The sequence below is a fragment of the Eulemur rufifrons genome, chromosome 7 (assembly GCF_041146395.1).
Source record: "Eulemur rufifrons isolate Redbay chromosome 7, OSU_ERuf_1, whole genome shotgun sequence".
Taxonomy (NCBI): domain Eukaryota; kingdom Metazoa; phylum Chordata; class Mammalia; order Primates; family Lemuridae; genus Eulemur; species Eulemur rufifrons.
This window is the reverse complement of record NC_090989.1, coordinates 11,026,017-11,046,998: the sequence shown is the minus strand read 5'-3', so window position 1 is coordinate 11,046,998 and position 20,982 is coordinate 11,026,017. Positions and strand designations below refer to the sequence as shown.

The 20,982-nt window shown below is 53.9% G+C and overlaps 1 protein-coding gene across 1 annotated transcript in view; it reads left to right on the top strand.

Moving 5' to 3' along the window:
• Nucleotides 1-20,982, top strand: part of ITSN1 (intersectin 1) — a 196,710-nt gene that overhangs the window by 163,509 nt on the left and 12,219 nt on the right. The window contains exons 30-33 of the mRNA XM_069474971.1: nucleotides 10,448-10,569; nucleotides 12,292-12,398; nucleotides 17,125-17,308; nucleotides 19,104-19,202. Coding sequence (XP_069331072.1) covers nucleotides 10,448-10,569; nucleotides 12,292-12,398; nucleotides 17,125-17,308; nucleotides 19,104-19,202 — 512 coding nt within the window. The remainder of the gene's footprint in view (nucleotides 1-10,447; nucleotides 10,570-12,291; nucleotides 12,399-17,124; nucleotides 17,309-19,103; nucleotides 19,203-20,982) is intronic.

The following is a 20,982-nucleotide window of genomic DNA, read 5'->3' as shown; positions in this document are numbered from 1 at the left end:
AGGCAAGCGGCTTTTTAAACATCGTCCCCCCGCTCCTGCGATGGGCAGGGACCCTCTCTGGACCTGAGACCAGAGCCTACTCAGCAGACTCTCGGTGGGTGTGGACAAGCTGCCCGTGTTTCACACGCTAACGGTGGGGAGGCCAACAGGGAAGATGGAATGTGCGACGCTTTTAAATGTCACGTCTGGACCGTGTTGGCAGGCCCATGCCGCGCTCCACAATAAACCTGTCACAAACGCGTTGAGTCACTGGGTCCTTTATTTCTCATCACGGCATTCTGTGGCCTTGTGTTCTCTTGCCAGCAAAGAATGGAACGTTCAGGCCCCCAGACATGCCAGCCGCTGGGGTTTTTTAAGCGATCAGGCAGCCTGGATAAGGGGCATGCGCTGCCGGGGGTGCTTCCCATAGTGCGTCTGTGTGCACCCCCAGGCGCCTCTGTTTGCCAGGCCTCCAGCAGCGCCCAGGGCTGCCGTCTGCCCAGCAGAGGAGGCAAAGCCAGGAATGCCTCTTTCCTCTCTGGGGTGTTACCTTGGAGCCCTGAGGCCCCACGGGAAGGCCCCCACCCATCTGAGCCCTCGGCAACGGGCCCTCCACTGACTGGTATCCAGTCGGAAGCCTCACCCCACCCCATCCTCAGGGGCAGAAGTGCAACTGCCAGCCCTCCCCCTCCTTTTCCTCCCTCCCGCCTCCCCTCCCGCCCTCCTGCTGTGTGGCCTGTGAGAGCGGGAGGGGCCCAGCCTACTCGAGTTTCCTGAGGGATCTGCACGGAGCCTGGCGGTAGAAAGGGCTGTGCTCAGCCAACACCAGCAGAGGAGACGCCTGCAGGGAGCAGCAGCAGAGAAGTGAGCAGAGCCATTCCAGCTAGTGATGGATGAAAAGGGAAGAGTGTGACGAAGGGCCAGGGCTGTGGCTGATGGGGTGGCCTGGGAAGGCACCTCCAAGGGGGCGCCATAGGGGTGGCGCCCTGGCTGCAGAGAAGGAGTTGGCCTGTGAAGACCTAGGGGATCAAGCCTGCTCAGCCCGAGGAATAGCACGTGCAAAGGCCCTGGGGCAAATGAGCCGATCCTAGTCTCTGCACCCACTCTCACCTCCTTCTAGCCTTCTCCACGTGGCAGGCAGGGACCTATTTTGAAAACACAACTTCTACTTAAAGCCATCCAGGGGGTTCCCAGTCCTCGTGGATAAAGACCCAAATCTCCCACCTGGTCTGCTAGCCCTGCCTGATCTGCTGCCTCCACCTCCAGCCTCTCACCTGCCCCGTCCTCATGTAAACTTGAGCACAAATTTGTGCTCAAGTTTAATCACCTCCCCCAGGGAAGCCTTCCCTCACCCCTGCATTCCTTCATGCTTGCAGAGGGGAGTCCCAGGCCGGGCCTGTCACAGAGCAGCTCTGCAGGCTCCCAGCCCAGTGTCCTTTCTAGTTCTTTCAGCCGCCTGGAGTCACTGTCATGACCCTTCACAAAAGTCCAGGCTTTTGTTGCCCCAATCGCTTTCCAACTGGCCTTCTGGAAGACCATCCCCTTTGACCTCCAAACCATTTTATGGAAAGTTCATGTTCCTCATGGGAGCCCCCAGAGGAAGTCGGAAGCCACACCTGGGTCCCACTGGGCCCACGTCGGGAGGAAGTGAGGGGGGCGCAGGCAGCGTAGACGTAGAGCCTTCGCCAGCCTTACAGCGTGACCCAACCTCCGCCAGCCTCGTCCACATCCCAGGGCTTGTGTGTGCCCCCCACCCCGTCCAGTCAGGGGTTGTGTGTGGGTGATTGGGTCCATGTTCCCCCTCATCATCCAGCCCTACCCTGCCTGTCCAGGGCCTTCCAGAACCTTCTATCACCACATTCTTCTCACCACCGCCCCAGGATTCTTGCGTCAAGTTTAAGCCGCCGGTGAGCCCCAGCCGGAAACACCTGTGCCCCACCGTCCCCGCCTGCCCTGCCCACACGGCTCTACCTCTCCTGGTTTCTCTGCCACCTCCCCTGCTCCATGAACTTGCCATGAGCCAGCGCTTTCCTGAATTCCTTATCATGTATTCAGATGACCGGATAGAAAGACTGACACATAAATGTGTAGATGCTCCTTCCTCTCTCCTTAGACTGAGTGCCCTGGGGCAAGGCCCACATCACGTTTGTTGCATCCCCATCAAACCTGCAGTTAGCGGCAGGAAGAAACAGTGCTGGTACCTTCCTTGACCTTGTGCAGCTGACCTATTGCAGGCGCGGTCCCCCCCCCCCTCGCTGATCAGAGGGCCAGACCCCCCTCTCACACTTGCACACCCGCCGTAGCACCTCGCTCCTGTGTTCGTGGCGGACAGCCCTGGGGGGCCCTCCCCCTGTCGCCCAGGCCTGGCCCTTCCCCCCAGCTCGGCACAGTGTTCTTTCTCCCTTCCAAGCCTGAGCCTGGGAAGGCAGGCAGCATCCCTATGTCAAAACAAATTCTCAGGTAAAGACCCTAAAACAGGAAATGAGCTTCCTTCCTTCATCATTCTTATGACCACCCTCAACACTATCTGCAATATTTACGTTTGTGTTTGGTTTTCTGTCTCCCTCTCCCCCTCCCCCAGCACGGAAGCGCCGTGGAAGCAGGGCCCGGGCGGGTCTGTGCGGCTGGCGAGAATGAGCAGGACGCGTCACGGGCGCAGGCCGCCTCTCGTGTTCTGACGGGGTCAGTTTGCTGGGTTAGGAGAGACCCCGGGGACCCGGCTGTGTGTGCTTAGACCCCTTTGAAGAAAGCTCCTCTGGGCTGAGAAGTACACCTGCCCCTGGACAGCCCAGAGCTGCTCTGGCTTCCAGAGCTTCCCGTGGGCTGTGGCTGTCCCCGGGACTGGTCAGCCGAGGGCCATGTTGGGAGAAGACTTGGCCGCCTTGCCCCAGACTGGTAGCCGCCAGCCCCTGACATCCCTGGATCCAAGAACAAGCACATCCTGTCCTCCAGATCTTGCAGGAATCTACAGGGAGGGAAGAGGGTCTGGACCACCCTCGGCCCACGCTTTGAAAGCTGGTGGTTTCCCCATGGGCCCATTTCCAGAGATGCCACCAGCAAGGGTTTCATTCTTGATCGAGAAGTCACCGTACTGCTCTGTGCTCCACGGCTCCATCTGTAACACGACGGCCTTGAGCAGAGTACCTTTGAAGCCGCGGCCCTGGAGGTGAGGGCCAGTGGTGGCAGTGTGGCCTCCCGGGCAGCTGCAGGGGCTCCGCCGGTGGCTGGCCTCCCAGGGACGGGGCGATCTGTGGTTACAGCCATGAAGCCCCCATGGACAATTGCTTGAGGGGGCCAAGGGCTGGATTTGGCTCAGCAGTTGCGGCAATTCTCATGCTCCGTGTGCCCGAACAGATCTGGTTTCCAAATCCCTCTCCCTTTTCATGCCAGGCGTCATTTCCAAGCCATCTTTCCTCTGATCGAGCGGTTCTCTCTCTTGGCTGTAGATTGGAACCATGTGGGAGTTTCCAAATGATGGACCCTGGGCCCCACCCTGGCAAGTGTGACTGAACTGGCGTGGGGCACAGCAGTTGGGATTTTTAAGAGCTCCCTGGGTGACTCCAGTGTGCAGCCCATCTCCAGGGCTACGGCCCACAGCCGTCCTACACGCAGCTGCCACCATGATCTCCCCAGACACAGCCAAGACCTTCCTGCTCTGCAGCCAAGGCCTCCTCCACTCGACTTCCCCATCTGTTAGGGCTAAATCGTGTCCCCCACTATTCATATGTTGAAGCCCCAACCCCCAGTACATCAGAATGTGACTTTATTTGGCGATAAGTTCTTCAAAGGGTAATGAAGTTAACCTGAGGCTGTTAGGGTGGGCCCTAATCCACTCTGACTGGTGTCCCCATAAGAAGAGGAAATTGGGACGCATGAAGGGACACCAGAGATTTGCACACGCAGAGGAAAGACCACGTGAGGACACAGCAGGAAGACACCCATGTGCCAGCCAAGAAGAGAGGCCTCAGAAGGAACCAGCCCTGCCAACGCCCTCACTCGGACTCGCTGTCTTTAGAGCTGTGACAAAAGGCAGTGGCTCGAACTGCCCAGTCCGCGCTACCTTGTTATGGACGCACCACACGTCCAGCAAGGCCTGGACACAGTGGTGGAGAGCAGAACTCTGCCGTTTATTAACTGACATACCGTCTCTGTGCCTCAGTTTCCCCATCTGTTCAACGGGGAATGAGCGATAGCTCCCGCCTGGGATCCCGACAAGGATTCACTGCGTTAGCACACGTGCAGTGCCCGGCTTCCGTGTTAACACGCATGGTTCAACATCAGCCCAGCATCAGCTTCCAACTCCCCACCCGCTCCCGGGGCCCCAGGTGTCCACTCTGCCCCCATTTGCTCCAGCTCTTCCCTCTGTTTGACCCGCTCGCCTCCACCCACCCGCCCGGCATTGCCTGCTGAAGTCCAGAGGCCTCCCCTCTGCCAGACGTTCCCAGATCCCTCTCGTCGAGGCTCGGAGTCCAGCCCAAACGTGCTTGTGCTTCTATTGCAACACCTCGACCCGCCCTGGTCCCCAAAGGACTGGTCTCCAGAGCTGCTGAGGAGACCTAAAATACCACGGTGGGGGGCACGGGGAAGCAGGAGCTCAGGGAGAAGGAAAATCCAGGGTGGGGACGGAAAGGGGCCTGGAATGAGCTGCAGAATTCACACCACAGGGGACGTCGCGCCGTGCCAGGAATTCCAGTTGCAAAGCCATGAGTGATGTGCCCTTTCGTTCCCCCAACATGCATATTTATGGAAAATTAGGAGATGATTTATCCTTGAGAGGAATTTGATTTTTACCACTTCTCAACGGCCATTAAACTGCCTGGCAGCCCACGTAGACTGCAGTCCCCTTTCTGGGAAAAAACAAGGCTTATTTGGAATGCACGTTGGCATTTTAAGCTCCTGGGTTACGACTGAGTGGGGCCCCCCAAGGGATCCAGCTACAAGGGGCGTGATGGGTCTCCAGGCCAGGCAGGAGGGGGATGTCTGGGTTCTGCTGGCCCCACCCGGGTCTTGGTGCCAGGGGGTGGCATCCCCTGCCTCTCACCTCCGTGCCCACTGGCGTCTCCAGACTCCCATAAAAATCACATCTTAAGGATCTGCAACTCAGAGGCCTCAAGGACTGATGACAACTTGCAGTGATGTCCTTTACGAGGTGCCCGCAACTCGGCAAGGATCAGAGTCAGCCTGGGACTCCCGAGCCGTCAGCAGATAGCAGCCTCCTGCAGGACAAGGACCCAGCCTGCCCGGCTCCTCCCTGAAGCCCAGGGAGCCGCAGCTTCTCCGCCTGGAGAGCGCTGGGGCTTCAGGCAGCAGCTGCAGGGTGGAGGGACACAGTGCCAGACCAGAGAACTTTCTTCCTGTCACACCCACATGGGCTTCATGTGCTTTTCCTGCAGGGCAGGACACCCCACGCATGCGGTTCTGCCCGGGATGTTGCAGGAAGCTCAAAGAGATTCATTTTCCCAGGAGAATCCAGTGAATGCAGCGTAGGCTCACCTGGCGGAGAGATAGGGAGATGAGGGGGCAGCCTGCAGAGTAGATGGGACCCTCAGGAGCCCAAGTAGCATGTACCCTGCTGACCAGGCACCATTCAGCCAGAGGATTTAGGCTGAGTGTCCCCAGCGACATCGGTATATCCTTTCCCTTAATGGTGAAAAGACATCGCTGAGCTTCCATGTTGCCCTCTCTCCTGGACCCTTGGCATTTCGTCTCTGAGCTCTGGTTCCGGCATCGTGACCCCTGTCATCTGGCCCCTTCCTCCTTCCCACCTACTCTCCCATGGCGTCTCTGTTTACCTGGCATCTGGGCGAACGTGGTGCCCACACCCCCGATATGTGGCCTCAGCCTCCCAGCCCACATGGACACCCAGACCCAGGAGGGCCCCTCGAGGAAGCCTCCCCAAGCACGCAGAGCTGCTCCCTCTCTGAGGTCCTGCCACCCCCATCAGCTGGGCTCTCGCCGGTCTTTAATTCTTGCTGTGTTGATTTCAGTGTTCCCCTCGAGTCTCCCTCAAGGTTGCAAGTTTCCCTGAGGACAAGGACAGTATCTTGCTTATTTCTGTGTCTCCTGGACTTCACAGGAGCTTGATAAATATTTATTGACCAACTTACTGTATATTTTGGCCCTTTCATAACAGGAACGAGGCCTGTTTATTTCCTTTGCTCAATGGGCAGCTTGCTGTGGGGCTGGTTTGGTTTTCAAAGCTGAGCTCCTCGCTGGGAAAGGCAGAATGCTCGGAGGTGCGGAGGGGGCGGAAGGCACTTTCTACCGTAAATGCTCTGTAGCCTTTGACGTTTTACAAGAAGCCTGTGTTCATGTATTACTTTTGTAATAAAACACATTATTGAAATTATGCTGTTCATGTGACTATCAGTGGAGGGGAACAAGATGACCTGTTTTGAGTAAGATTTTCCCCCATACTTTTCTCCTGCGCCCCCAACTCAAATCCTTCCAGGGGGCACCACGGCTCTCTCCATTCCGTAAATGTGTCTAACTTTGCAAAATTATAAGGGACAGCACATACATTGGGAATTTTATGTGGGCTGTAATGGGGGATCATTTTTAACCGCCTGGAGTTACTTGCAATATTATTTCAGCTGTGAGTGGATTTTAGTTTTGAGAATCCCTTCATCACAGCAAGATGTTCATGGAAAATCATTTGCTGTGCTTTCTCCTCTCGTTCAGCACTGGGAAAGGAGGCCAGCAAACCGTGTTTGTCCTGGTACCCAAAGGAGAGAGGGGCCACGTCCCTCCACCCTTAAAGAAAACTCTTTTATTTGAAATGTCTTTTCCATTTACCCTGCCTTGAATAATGGAGGCTTTAAGCTGTCTTGTTTTTCTAAATATTAAAATTTCAAAGGAAGGATATTTTTGAGTTCAAAGTGCCTGTTTCAAGTCTTTAATGGTTCTCTTGGTCTGGCATGCACCAGCAAGCATTTTTAAAACGGCATCCCGCGGGACAGTTTAGTGGCTGAGACGACCACTCCAAGCCAACGTTGTTGGCACATAATGCAGAGGCAAATCTCTCCATGAAACCTTTGCCTTTCATTGTGTTCTGGAGGGGTTATCAGGGCCATCCCCCGTCTCTGGGCAGGCTGATAGGTGGACCTGCGTGGGTGGAATTTGTTGGGACAAGCAGCCCAGACTCGCCTAGCGCCTCCTCCCGACCTCTCGGCTCCGTCAGCCCTGCCATGGGCCCTGCAGGGTGTCTGGGCCTGAGGCCAGAGCTGCCCGGAGCAGGAGGCCACGCAGCAGCCCTCCAACTTGTCCCAAGCTGGCCCCAGGCTCCTGGGATTCGCAGGCCAATGGCCCAAATTTACCCTGAACCTTCTTCTGTTGCTCCGGCTTGGAGCTTCTTCACAACTTGCACTGGGAAAAACTTGAAGCCTTAGGAGAACTTCTGAAATCCAAAGCAAGCCAGTCATCTTTCCCCATAGGTCCTTGTTTCCAGTTCCTCCGCTGTTCTAAGCGTGTCTTCTGGTCCCTCTGGTCACTGACACTCCTTGTTGCATAGCATAAATCTTGGTCTGGTGGTCAGTTTCAAGTAGTCTCACTGTTTCTCAGCAGGGGGCTACTGTATTGGCACTTGGGGTGGGCACTTCTCTGTCCTGTAGACTGCAGGTCATTTAAGAGTCCTGGTCCAGCCCCCCGGATTCCAGCAGTCATCTCATCATTGGGAGGAGCAAGAGCGCACTCATTCCCAGCCCTGGGTGGAGAGTGGGGCGGCAGTGTCACCCACAGCTGAGGATCACTGAACCCTGACCTGAGGTCCTTAGCTGTCCTCTGGGGGGCAGGCATCTCTCCTCTTCTGTCCTGAGTACCCAGCGTAGTTAGTGATAGACTCCTGGTAGGACATCCATAAATAGTTGTCAAATGAATGAATGAGATCCACCAACAGGCTTCAAGAGGACCTGCGAACCCGGAAAGACTGTGCACTAAATGAGTGTGTATATTGTGTGTGTTGCACTTGTGCGTTTACTGGGGCAAGAGCCCACAGCATCCATCATATTTTGCACGGGAATTGTAGGACATTCTCAAGGGACATTCCAGAGACTGGTCCAACCAGCTTCCACTGCGAGCCTGATGTTTGTGTCACTACAACTGTCAGTGCACAGCGTACGGTGACTTTTAGAACTACTGCTCTGTGCCAATATTCTAGTGTCCCTGAACAAGGGAACGTCCTGACTACTGCAGAGGCGACACACAAGTCCCATCAGGCCAGGGCTGCATGTGACCCTCTGACAAGAAATGGCCTGAGTCCTGGGCTCTTTGACTCATTTGCAGGAGAATGGGGTAAAAATAGGGCAGGGACAAGAGATGCCCGTTTCCTGGGTGACTTTCCTAATAAAAGTCAAAGAACTCGGTGACATCACTCAGCTTCCCACAATCCTGAGCTCACATGGCCGCTCTGCAGAGTGGGCTAAGCCGAATGAGTGAGTGACGGTGGCTCGCTTCCTTCCTGAGAGTTCGTTGTTGATGCAGCTGTTTTAATAAATGACAATCACCACCCATAGGCAGGAAGAACAGCTGGGCCAAACTGGTGGCTGGGCAGGGTGCCCAAGCTCAGACGTGCCTGCGGAGGTTCATGCTCACCTTGCGCCCCATGGAATTCCAGCTCCATGGTACGAGAGTGGCTCTGAGTGAGGTCTAGGATGGAAGGACGTGGAGGGTGTTGATATAATGACAGCTCATTCCTACTGCTCCCCGGCATCCTCCTGCCTGTCCTGGGATGTTCCTGTCCCAGCAAGAGAAGCTACAGCACCCAGAAAGGGCAGTTGGCCAGGAGAGGGGACAAAACCGAGGGCTGGAAGCACCCCAGCCCTAGAGTTAATCTCTAGAGCAGCGAAGTCTATGGTATCATTTGCCCCAGAGGGATCATTCTATTTGCAGAAGCTTCCAGCACGTAGACCAGATCAGTCATGATCCCAGGTAACTCCCGTGGGGGAAGATGGAAACTGCGGAAGCCCTGGTGGTCCAGAGCAGGCTTCTCAAACGCCAGCGTGCCTGAAAAATCACCTGGAGAGCTCGCTACACCCCAGAGCCAATCCAGCAGGAGCCGATAACTGCATCCCTAGCAAGCTCCCAGGCGATGGCAGTGCTGATGCTGGGGCGGAGGGACCACACTCCGAGAGCCGCTGGTCCCCGGCCGCGTTTCCACCCTGTGCTCCAGGGCGCCCCCTTGTGGGGAGCAGAGGGGCTGAGAAGAGGAAGGGATGGGACCCAGCCGGCGCCTCCCAGGCTGTCTTACAAGTCTGGCTTCTGTGGTTAAAGAACTCTGATAAGTGGGCTCAGGCCTGCTCGTGGGGTGCTCCGGAGAGCCGAGCCTCTGCACCCCTCATTCCACTATGCCTGCGGCAGGGGCCACCTCTGCCGACAGCCTGGACAGAACAGGCTAGGTGAGCGGGCTCAAGGGCGAGTCCACCTCCCGTGCAAGTGCCACTTCAGGGCAGCAGAGTGGCCCTTGCCCTCAGACAGCCCTGGCCTCTGCGGTGGCCTCGTGCTGGGCTGTCGGCAGCTAGAGGGGCTTCCCTGTCTGCCTGCTGCTCGGCCATCACAGCGACGGGCGGTGGCCCTGTCCCGCACGGTTTCCCCAGCACTGTCTGGATGTATCCTGCACCTGCCTGGTCCCCAGGGCCACCAGGAGCCTCAGCACAGACACTCATCCTCCACAAGCCGGCCTCTCAGAGCCTGGGTCCACAGTAGTGTCCGGGGTAGAGCACGGCCCCTGGGGTCAGTCTCAGGGTTCGGCTCTCGTCTACACCCCCACCAAGCTGAGAGCCCTGGGGTGAGTCCACCTCTCCAGGCCTCAGTTTCCTCGTCTGTAAAGGGGGGATAATCCTAGTATAACACGTGAGCATTAAATGCAGTCGACCACCTGGCTTGGTGTGAGCCCTCAGGAAGTGTTGGCCAACTGTTGCGAAGTCTTTTCTCAACATTATTTTAGTGTTTTTGATGAAGCAGGAGTGTTCTGCCTGTATTCATTTCGCAAACTGGGTGGCTTAAGGCAATAGGAATTTATTGTCACACAGTTCTGGAGGCCAGAAGTCCGCAGTCGAGATGTTGGCAGGGCCACGCTCCCTCTGAGGGCTCCAGGGGAGCATCTGTTCTGGCCCTTCTGCCTCCTGGTGTCGCTGGAAATCCTTGCTGTGCTCTGGCTGGTAGATGACTCACTCCAACCCCTGCCTGTCTGTCTCTGTATCCTATTCTCATAGGGACACTTGTCCTATCAGATTAGGGCCCCACCCTAACTGAGTCTGACTTTATCTTAATTTGATTATATCTGAAAAGACCCCATTTCCAAATAAGGTCACATTCACAGGTACTGAGGGGTTAGGACTTCAACATGTCTGGTTGGGGACACAATTCGACCCACGACCATGCTGGGGTGGAGCAAGGACACAGGGCCCAGCAGCCATAAGGATCTCAGTGTCCAGACTTGTCCTGAATTGTCCCAAATGGTTGTGTTTTCCAGGGTGTTCAGACTTGCATCTCTTGGATATGTTGACTCCAACTGAAAGAAAGCGACAAGGTTACATCCACGAACTCATTGTCACTGAGGAGAACTACGTGAACGACCTGCAGCTGGTCACAGAGGTAATGGCAACTGGGGGCGGTGTGTTGGGGGGTGACAGCAGGGCTCAGGGAGGGGGAGGGCCTCTGTCCAGGGAGCCGAGTCCTGATTCCAACATGTGGGAGCATCTACACGGCCCGTCACACAGGAGAGTTTTACCCCAGAGAAGACGGTTAAATTCTTATCTGTGGCCAACTCTGAGTCACGCCCATGGGGGACAGAGATCGCTCATGCCAAGGGGCACATGAGTCCCCGAGGAGTGGATGGTTGGAGACATGTGGGCCGTGAACTGGGAGTCTCGGCTCTAGGCAGAGGAAGTTGCAGCTCAGCCGCCAGCATGCTGATGCCATGGTGCCAGCACACTGATGCTGTGGTGCCAGCCCCATCCTCTCCCTGCCCACAGTGTTGGCATCGGAACATGGCGGCCATCTGGCTGATGGCTCCAGTTATTCCCAGTGTTACATATTACCCATGAGAAAAAGCTGTCACCGAGAATGAAGATGTTTCCTCCCAGGTCCCCATGAAACCCCCTGGCTTGGGGCGATGCCGCATCTTATCTGTCCTCCCAGGTAGACTTTGCAGGGCTTGGCCACCTGTCTAGAAAGATGGGGAGTGCAGAGTTGGGCACTCCTGCTTTTCCGTGGCGAGCCTCTTCGTTCATCTACGTGGGAAGCTGCTGTATTAGGAAGCAGAGATTTACAGAGCCAGAGCCGAGGGCCACCCTACAATTTGAACAGTGCTATAATAGTCTGGAAACCACCACCACGACCACACCAGACAGTTGTGAAACCATCTCGTCTGGTCATCTTAACGTCCAGGAAACTGGAGGGGCCTCCAGTTCTAGAGGAGGACAGAGGGGTTGCTAGCCCACAAGACTGCCATCAATACACAGGAACCATTGGTGCAAATTTTAAAAAGGTGCCCCTTTCTCAAGGCATTTGACCATTATTAAATATACAGTTTAGGATGTCTAAGATGTGAGTGTCACCCCTTAGATACAGCACCTTTGTGCAGTGCACAAAATGTACAACCGTATGTGGTTGCCCTGGCATATGCCAGATTCAACATTGGCTTAAGGACTCATGTGGAATAGAGCTACCAGGGACCAGCCGCAGCCCAGCCAAGTTTGTTTCACAGACAGGCTGTCCCCATCCCTAACGAACCTTCAGAAGAGCCTCTTGCCTCCCACGGCAGGTAACGACTGACCTCCTTGCAGCCCAGGGGCTCAAGCCCGTGGGTTCCCCTGAGATCTGTGCTTTACTGAGTGGTCCCAGCACACAGCTTGGGAGGGGCTCATGTGTTCTGTAGAGCCCAGGAAAGGGCAGCACACCCCCCCTTGTAATCCGTCTGCCAGTGCTGGCTCAGTCCGGGCCCAGCCCAGGAGGCTGTGGACAGGGCCTCGGAGTCAGTCACTGCTTGTTAGAGGCCCTGCAGCCGGGGCTGCCCTGGGCGGGGTGCCCGAGGCTTGTCCCTGCAGCAGATGCTGCCAGAGAGAATGCAGGGACTGCCCACACCACGTGCATCTTCGCCCCCACTTTCCAGCCTGGGCCTGTCTCCTCCCAGTGGGCAGGTGACACTTGGTGCTGGCCTCCTGCTTCCTACTGTCCCCTAGAGAATTCCGCCCACCCGCCTTCCTTGTGGGAGCAGGAGGGCCCCCTCCCCCGCGCTCAGCAGGGGGCGCGTGCGTGTGCCCAGCGCCAGGCTCACTGTCTGCTTCTGAACCGCTTCGTTTTCTGCACCTGTAGATCTTTCAGAAACCCCTGATGGAGTCTGAGCTGCTGACAGAGAAAGAGGTTGCTATGATTTTTGTCAACTGGAAGGAGCTGATTATGTGTAATATCAAACTTCTGAAGTAAGCCTCTCCTCTAACTCCCGCCGCTCGCGCTTGTGTGTGTCGCCTGTGCCCGCGCCCCGCCTCCCCGCGTGTCCTGCCTGCGCTGCTCACCGCGCTCACAAGCGCCATCGCGCTTTGTGCCCTCACGCTTGCCGGAAACGCCCCCAAATCTCTCGCTGTGGAGAGCGAGTCGCCCAGCCCCCCCCCCCCCCCCCCCCCCCGTTCCGATCTTCCTGGGATTCCAGAAGTCCCAGGGCTGGGCCCATTCTGGCTCCTGCTCGCTGGCCGCTCACTCCCCTGCCCCTTCCCTCAGACTGGGGATCCCAGGGGACATGTTGGTCTTTTGAGCGTTCTTGGCTCCTGCGGGTGGAAAAGTGTGGGCCTGCTCCCTGCCGACTGCGCGGTTCCTCGGGAGAGCTGGGAGGCGCTGGCCTGGGGCCGCTTAAGTCTTGCTCCGGTTTTAGCTGTAGAGGCAGCTGCAGCGCCAGGAGTCCAGAGACCTGGCTTTGGCTTCCGACTCACTGCCCTGTCTCTTTGAGCCTCAGTTTCCCCATCTGTAAAATGAGAGACTTGGGTTAGATCATCACAGGGGCCCCTTCCAATTCAAAAAAGAAAAAAATCAAAATCCAACACCTGTATCCACCAGGCTGACATCCAGCATCACTTGCTAGGACAGCAGATGAAGTCACAGCGTGCAGGGCCTGGGATACACCCAGCTGGGAGGGAGGGACGCTGTCTCCCCCGCCAAGAGTGTGGCGCAGCCGCCCCAACTTTGCATCTGTTCCCGGTCTCTACGGTCACCACTGGGAAGCCGCCACTTCCTAGATGTGGTCCCTGCGTTGTTGCCTGGTGGTTGCCTGGTACACAGTGAGGGCTGGGCGGGGTGCTGGGGACACTCCTGGGAGATGCTGAGCACCCACCCTTGCCTCGGAGAGCCGCTGCCCTGTCACCTGGGGGAAGGGGGTCATTAACCCCTGAACCTACAAGTACGAAACCTAAAGTGTTGGAGATGTGTTGTTTTGAAATAGACACAAAGGTTTTCTATTGAAAATACATGCCTAAGTTGAAAGCCCGCTCCTTGGCAGTTATCAGTGGGGGTGGGAGGTGTGTGTCAGTTTCCCAGTGTCCCTTAGAGGGGCTGCTCCCTCCCGCCAGGTAACTGAGGGCTGGCATTGGAGCCTTTCTGTTCTCTTCCCACTTTTCGCCCTGTGGGGGGAGAAGCAGCCCCTTTCTTGAGGTCTACTGGGGCCAGGCCTGCAGGCTGCTTCCGCCTATTAGCTCTGACTTGCTCCACCTCCCTGTTACAGCTGGGAAAGCTCAGAGAGGTCAAGTGACTTGCCCGAAGTCACACAGTAGGTGGACTGCTCTGTGAAGGATCCTGGGGTCCCTGAACTGTGATTCCACCCAGTCCTGCTCCCATGGAAAGAACATGGAACCAGGAGGCTGATGTCCCAAGGGCTCTGGCACTTTCTAGCTTGTTTGGGGCAATTAGCTTGGACAGGGAACTCTCCAACCCTTTGTTGTAGTGAATTGCAGTCAGGGTACCTGGCCTGCCTACCACGCAGGGGCAGTCCCAGGAGCAGGGCCACTGGCACACTGTCGATGGCTGTGTAGAGGTGCACGTGTGTCGCTGGCCCCCTCCCCGCCCCAGGGCCCTGTCCTCCGCCCCTTTCTCTGGTTACCTGATTAGCTAGTTTGGGCTAACTCGCTAATGTTTTTATCTTCCAGATAAAATACTTGTAATTTAATAGGAGCCTTCTGGGGACCTCATTTCTTTTTCTTTTTTTAATATTGTATTATGAAAAATTTCTAACATACACAGAAAACTTGACAGAATTACACAGTGAACACCCACATCATAAATCGGACAAGGACCGTTTTGCTGTGTTTGCTTGGCCACACAGACATAATTCTTCATGCAAAGTCAGAACCCGGCAACGGAGAGGTTTGAGGGCTCCTGGCAGCCTGGAAGAGGGAGGTGCTTTGGGATAAAGAGAATTGAAGGGAGCCATCCGTGGAATGCCGCCAGTGAGCAGCCACGTGTCTGCTACTCCTGATCCAAGGATAAGGACACCCCCCTGGTATTTGGGGGGGAAAGCATAGGAGTTATCAACAAATACATAAATAAAAGGAAAATTAAAAGTGGCCAACTGGGGCTGGACGCATGGCTCACGCCTGTAATCCTGGCATTCTGCGAGGCTGAGGTGGGAGGATCGCTTGCGACCAGGAGTTCAAGACCAGCCTGAGCAAACAGGGAGACCTGTCTCTACTAAAAATAGAAAAATTATCCGGATGGATGTGGTGCTGTGCACCTGTAGTCCCAGCTACTCGGGAGGCTGAGGCAGGACAATCACTGGAGTCCAGGAGTTTGAGCTTGCAGCGAGTTATGATGATGACACTGCACTCTAGCCAGGGTGACAGAGCAAGACCCTGTCTCAAAAAAAAAAAAAAAAAAAAAAAAAGAAGAAGAAGAAGAAGTGGCCAACTGGGACCCAGGGACTTCCTACTAATGATGCCCCACTGGGGGTTAGAACAAATGATTGGCTCTCTTGCTAGGAGGCTGAGAGCTGAGAAATATACCTTTCATAAGGAGGGTAGGGCAGAAAGATCTAGAACCTTTTTATGTCCAGAGCCCAGGTGCGGGCCACTCAGGGCAGCTGTCAGAAGTGATAGCAGAGGTGAGGGGGATGGTCAACCCCGGTATCAGGAACTGTTTTTTATCAAGATCCTTTCCCGTCTCCTTGCTGGAAAGAAAAAAAATGAAAGAGCTTCTCCCCAGAAAAAGTGTTTTTCTTAAATAGGAAGTATCTCACTCACCTTCCTTTTCACTTAAAAAGAATGGACACCATTTTGTTTAAGCAGAAAACAAAAGAAAATTAAAAAATAAAAGTATATGTTGGGTGGTAAAGACAGAATAGGGAGAAAGAAGAAAACATGGAACTGTGGGTTGGGAGAAAGAAGAGGGAAGAAGAGAGAGCATCGGCGGAGGAGAGGACAGCGGGGAGGGAGGCGGAGGCTGTGACTCAGAGACTCAGAGAAGCAGAGACAGACGGGAGGGCGCGGTGGCGGACGCAGTGCAGCTGCTGCTGGGAAGACAGGCCGGTGCCCAGAGCAGCTCAGGCAGGGAGGTGTGGCAGGGCCCCTGGGCCTGTGGTCCCAACTGCAGACTCCGGAGTCAGACCTGGGTTCAAGGACCACCTCTGTCACCTGTTAGCTGTGGGACTTTGGCCAAGTCACCCAATTTCTGTGTGCCTCAATTTCCCCAACAGGAAATGGGGATAATACGTTTATATATATGTAGATAAGTCTGCATATATATATACATATATATGAAGACACATAAGAAGCATTAATAAATGCCAGCTCCATGACTGTGCACTTGGTCTGCAGACTTCAGAGGGTCAGGGACACTTGTGCATTCAGCAAACATTGAGCCCTTTTTGAAATGTTCTTTAGCTGAGCGATTGCCCCTTGCAGTTCAAGGCCTCTGATCTGTAAACCTTCCTGTGAGATTGCAAAGCAGCTCACCATAGGACCGGGTACTCCCAGGGCTGTGGCTGCAACAACGGAGTCACATGACCCGTGGCCCCAGTAATACGCTGTGGTCCTCATAAGTGTTGCTTGTGCAGTGGGACAACCCGGAAGGGGACCTGTAAGGGAACCACGTAGGTCCGTAGTCCATCAGGCCTTGATGTCAGGCCTGCCTCCTGGGCGGGCAACGCCAGGCTACGGATGTGGCCTCCAGAACCCGGAACTGCTTTCACTTTCGCCAATGACTGCATCTAGTCTTTCTTCTTTTCCTTTTTTCTTGTCTCCCCCATCATTTTAAAAAAGGGAGGATGGTGAAAGTACTTTTATCCTCTCACAAAAAAAAAAAAAAAAAAAAAAAAATGCTCCTCGTAGGAAAATGATGGAATGATAGAATTTCTCCTTGTTTCCATCCATGGCCAATTTGTAACATGGCTAGTCAGGGCTCTCATCCCCCCAAATTGTTGGTGGCATTACCCTTGAGCAAATTTCTGCATGCTGAGGGATATTCCACACCAGCCTGTCACTGGGCAGAGGCTTTGGGCTGGTGCTGAGGACACCCCGCCGCCACATCTCACAGCCCCGGCAGCCCGTGCTGACCTCCCCCGACGAGGGCTTCCACTTGAGGTGGAATCGCTGATCGTTTTCAGAACCCCTCTTAATCTAGTCGACTTCAAATTAGCCACAGGCAATGAGGCAGTGAACCACAGAGACAGTCCAACAGTCATTCCCACCTGGCTCTTGGTGAACATAACGGGATGGCAGTTGATTTGCCATCTTCATTGTGTTCTGTTTAGCCTGAAGATCAGCCTCCTTATCCTCTGGCGGGAAAGCAACTTCCCTTGGGGGGCAGTGACCCCAGAAATAGGCTCAGCCCTTGAGCCACGCCAGCCTGGGGCCTTCACCACAGATAATCTGTGAAGTGAGACATCAACACAGGGATCCTGTCTGAGTTAAACAAAGGATTCCCTGTTTCTCCACAAGGAAAAAAATGGCGGCAAACAGCCACCAGGCCAAAGAAAAAAACGCCCTGGCGATACCTCTCTGTAGCACCAGACTTGTTTCTTTCTCCGCTCGTCGTCGTCTTCCCGAATAGATCCTTTAGTGGCCCTCGGGTCTGGCCCCTCACGCACACAGTTTCTGTGCGACCCAGAAGTGCGCGGTGGGCTGTCAGACAGCGTGCAGGCGAGGGCTCACCTCCCGTGTTTCCGTGCAGAGCGCTGAGGGTCCGCAAGAAGATGTCGGGGGAGAAGATGCCCGTGAAGATGATCGGGGACATCCTGAGCGCCCAGCTGCCACACATGCAGCCCTACATCCGCTTCTGCAGCTGCCAGCTCAACGGCGCCTCCCTGATCCAGCAGAAGACGGACGAGGCCCCTGACTTCAAGGAGTTCGTCAAAGTAAGGAGCCCGGCTGTGTGACACCCCGCCCCAGAGTGGCGACCTCTGGGCAGCTGGGCGTGTGAGGGGCTGATGCGCATCTCTGCCGACAGGGCCTGAGGTCTTGGCTAAACCACAGGGCCTGGCACTCACTGGCAGATGTAACCACATGGTGTCCACAGCTGGGGCAGGTCACCAAAGGGTTGGGCTTGGAGAATAGGGGCCAGCCCCAGGCCTGGAAGATTTAAGTGTCCTTGAGGATCTGTTTTCCAGGTGTTAGTGGTGTTATTTGAACACACGTCTGAATCTTTCATCTCCTTCGCCAGGCCCACGGCGGTCTCAGGTTTCCTGCCCTGTTTAATCTCAGCACCCTCAGTTCTTTGTGGTCTTGGCCCTTTACCTACAGAGGGAGTGGCCTGGGGGCCCCCGGGGTCCCTTTGCTCCTCTCCCAATTGTCTCTGCTTGGTGGGTTCCAGCTCTAGGCAGCCCGTGGGAGTCAGCGTGGGATGCCAGGACCTCTGTCCACCAGGGGACACTGGGGGAGGTGGCGCCAACACTGCTGGAGGCCCCAGGCCCTGAGCCAGGGTGGGTCCCTGCTGGCCACGCTGGGACATTTAAACAGGCCCCACCTCTCCTAGAGGAAAAAAATAGGAAGAAAATAAAATAGCTTCTATTAAGCAGGTACATTTTGATGAATAAACAGCAAATTCATAGTAATAGGCATTTCTTTGGACCGTATGCATTTTGGGGGCAGGCTGTGCCCACCTTCGAGAGTGATGCTTGTTGAATCGTCAAGATAAGGTGTAAATATGACCTCTTTTGGTCATAGCCTCACATAAGCTTAGCATTTCTCTGCATCAAAAGCTCAGATTTGCTGGTCAAGGAACGTGGCACTCTGAGGTCATTCTAAGGAGAGGAAGGTTGCTAAGAAAGAGGCCTGGAGTAGGTGGAGACGGGAGAGCAGGTGCTGGGCTGCTGGGTGCCACAGGTACCAGGGGCCCCATCATTGGATGCACTTGAATTTCAGGGAAGTGCTGACTCTGGCCCTGGGCAGGGGCTTGTCCCTCCCCGCCCCTGTCCTCTTCACCTCTTCCTGCCTCAGCTGGGTGGGGGTGGCTCTCCTTTTCCAGCTCTGAAGTGTCCTGGGATGATGATGTCCATAGCTGGGGCAGGTCCCAAGGCAGCTGCCCATTTCTCAGGCATGAAACAGGACCAGAGCTTTCAAGAGCTGAGTCACCAGAGAACCCCTGTGACTTGTAGATAGGACTCGCCTTTTGGGGGCAGACTCTTGTCCTCCAGAGGGTTGACAGAATGGGCAAACGTAGTGGGAGGAAAGAGGCAGGGAGCCGGGTGGGGACAAGCCACACCTCTTGCTCCCCTCTCGGCACTCCCAGAGGTGAGAGCTGGCTGCATCGGGACTAGACTGGGAGGTTCAGCCCTTCTGTCGTTGCTAGGACTTAGGGGAATTTTTCTTCTGACCATATAGACTTGTGACTTTCTTGTTCCCGGGAATGTTATAACGTTTTTGCAGACATCACTTTGCAGAAGAAATATTCTCTGCAAAGCCAGAAGTGTATCTCTGTGAGTAAGGAAGCACGTGTCCCCTGGGAGGTGTGGGGGATGCAGAGAAGGGGGCGCCCAGCCCCCATCCGGAACCGTTTCCTCCTGGACCTGGGTCACTAGGCAGGCTCTTCCAAACCCAGGCCCCTCAGCTGTCATCCGGATAATTGAGATAAATGACATTAGTGTTGATGTCACTGACGTGGGATTTTGCAGATTTTTAAAGTACCCTTAAAAAAAAAATCTCTTATTTCAGAGATTGGCAATGGACCCTCGGTGCAAAGGGATGCCCCTCTCTAGTTTTATTCTGAAGCCTATGCAACGGGTCACAAGATACCCACTGATCATTAAAAATGTAAGTACCCGTCTTGCCTTTTCAAGCAGAGGAATGCTTTCTCAGTGTCAGAGGGGGCTGGGGTCACAGGCATGTCCCCAGCCAGCACACCTGGTGGCTGTCGTGTAGAGAGCATATGCCAACAGGCTGTGGGGGATGTCTGCTTGGTAACTCAGAAAGAAAAACAGGTTCATCATGGAAAAAGCTAATAATGCACAGCCTTCAGTTGTGTGACCAAGTGGTGTCTGCCTTAGAAGTCAGAAAATGAGAGCTCAGTTCTTGATTCTTTTTTTTTTAAAGACAGGGACAGTGCCTCTATGCCTTGATTTCCCTAGCAGGAAAGAGAGAAAGAAACATGAGTCCTACCACCCACCTTCAGAAGGCCATCGTGAGATACTCTGTGTCCATATTAGATGATTGTTCTTCTCCTGTTGCTTCAGGAAAGCCAATACCAAAAGAAAATAACAAAATTAGGGTATCAGTGTCCCTTTCTGTAAAACGAGAGAGCAGACTTACATGTCCTCTGAGCCTGTGATTATGAAACCGTAGGAGTATAGCTCCTGGACAGAGGTTTCAGATTTGGTTCCATTTAGCGGAAAATGGTATTTAGAAACCTGTGTCTGGGCACTGGTGGGCTTATTGCTACTGAGGTGTTTCTGCCTTTTGGGCTTCTCAGCAGCAGAGCCGGGAACTATCCGTATGTCTATTCATATACACATATTTACATATGCATAGGTACATACACACATATTTGTATCTATTTCTAGATCAGCCTATCCCATATATTGAAACCCATGAATTCACACTGATACCTGCTATTCCAATCCAGTACTGCAAATTTATTCCAGCCTTCCCCTTGTTATGTTTGTAACTTCCTACTCTGTGAGGAGCCTGGCTTTCATCATCCTCAACATGTTTTCTGACTTGTTCAGTCTCCTTCCATGGGACACGTCTGCCTCCCACAGAAGCCATGTCCTCAGTCCAGCCCCAGCTCGACCCCACCAGGGACACTTTGGCTGAGTTAAATAATTAAGATTAGAAAGAAGCTTCCAGCCCACTGTTTTCTCTCCTCCAATGCCACTGTGACTGTTTAATTAGCTCAATACTTACTTTATTTCTCCCAATGTTTAACTGCAAATTGAAGCTGGAAACAAGCTTTTAAAATAGGTGTTCTACATCTAGCCAATGGGGAGAAAAACAAAAACAAGAAAGGAACTGAGAGACATAAATATTAAAAAGGAAAAAACCAAGCTACCGTTATTTGCAGAAACACGATTGCTGCCCCAGAGCACCCAGGAGAATGAGCTGAGCTAAGAAGAGAATTGGAAGAGGTGGTCAGTTATAAGTTACCTATGAAAAACCACAAAAATACTAAGAGTTAATATTTTTATAATACTGAGGTGGAGAAATTCTTAGTGTGTTATCAAAAACAAACCTTAAAGGATTTACAGTCAGAGCAACCTAAAAAATTGTTTATTCTGAGGAACAATCTAGATGTTCATTAAGGGGAATGGTTAAATAAAGTGTGGTAGATCTATACCATAAAAAATTTAAAAGATAGAGGATAACTTCTATTCTATTAGCATGGAAAGATATCTACATATAAAAGCAAAACTAAACTCATCAAGCAATCCTACAATATGGTCCATTTTGCAAAAAGAGGGAAAAAATTTCACGTGACTATTAAATATATAAAGAGCATCTAAAGGAATGTCCTTCAGTCTATTGGTAGCCATTATACCTCTGGGCTAAATCTTCACATTTGCTTTGCATACTTCTGAATTGATTGAATCTTGCATAT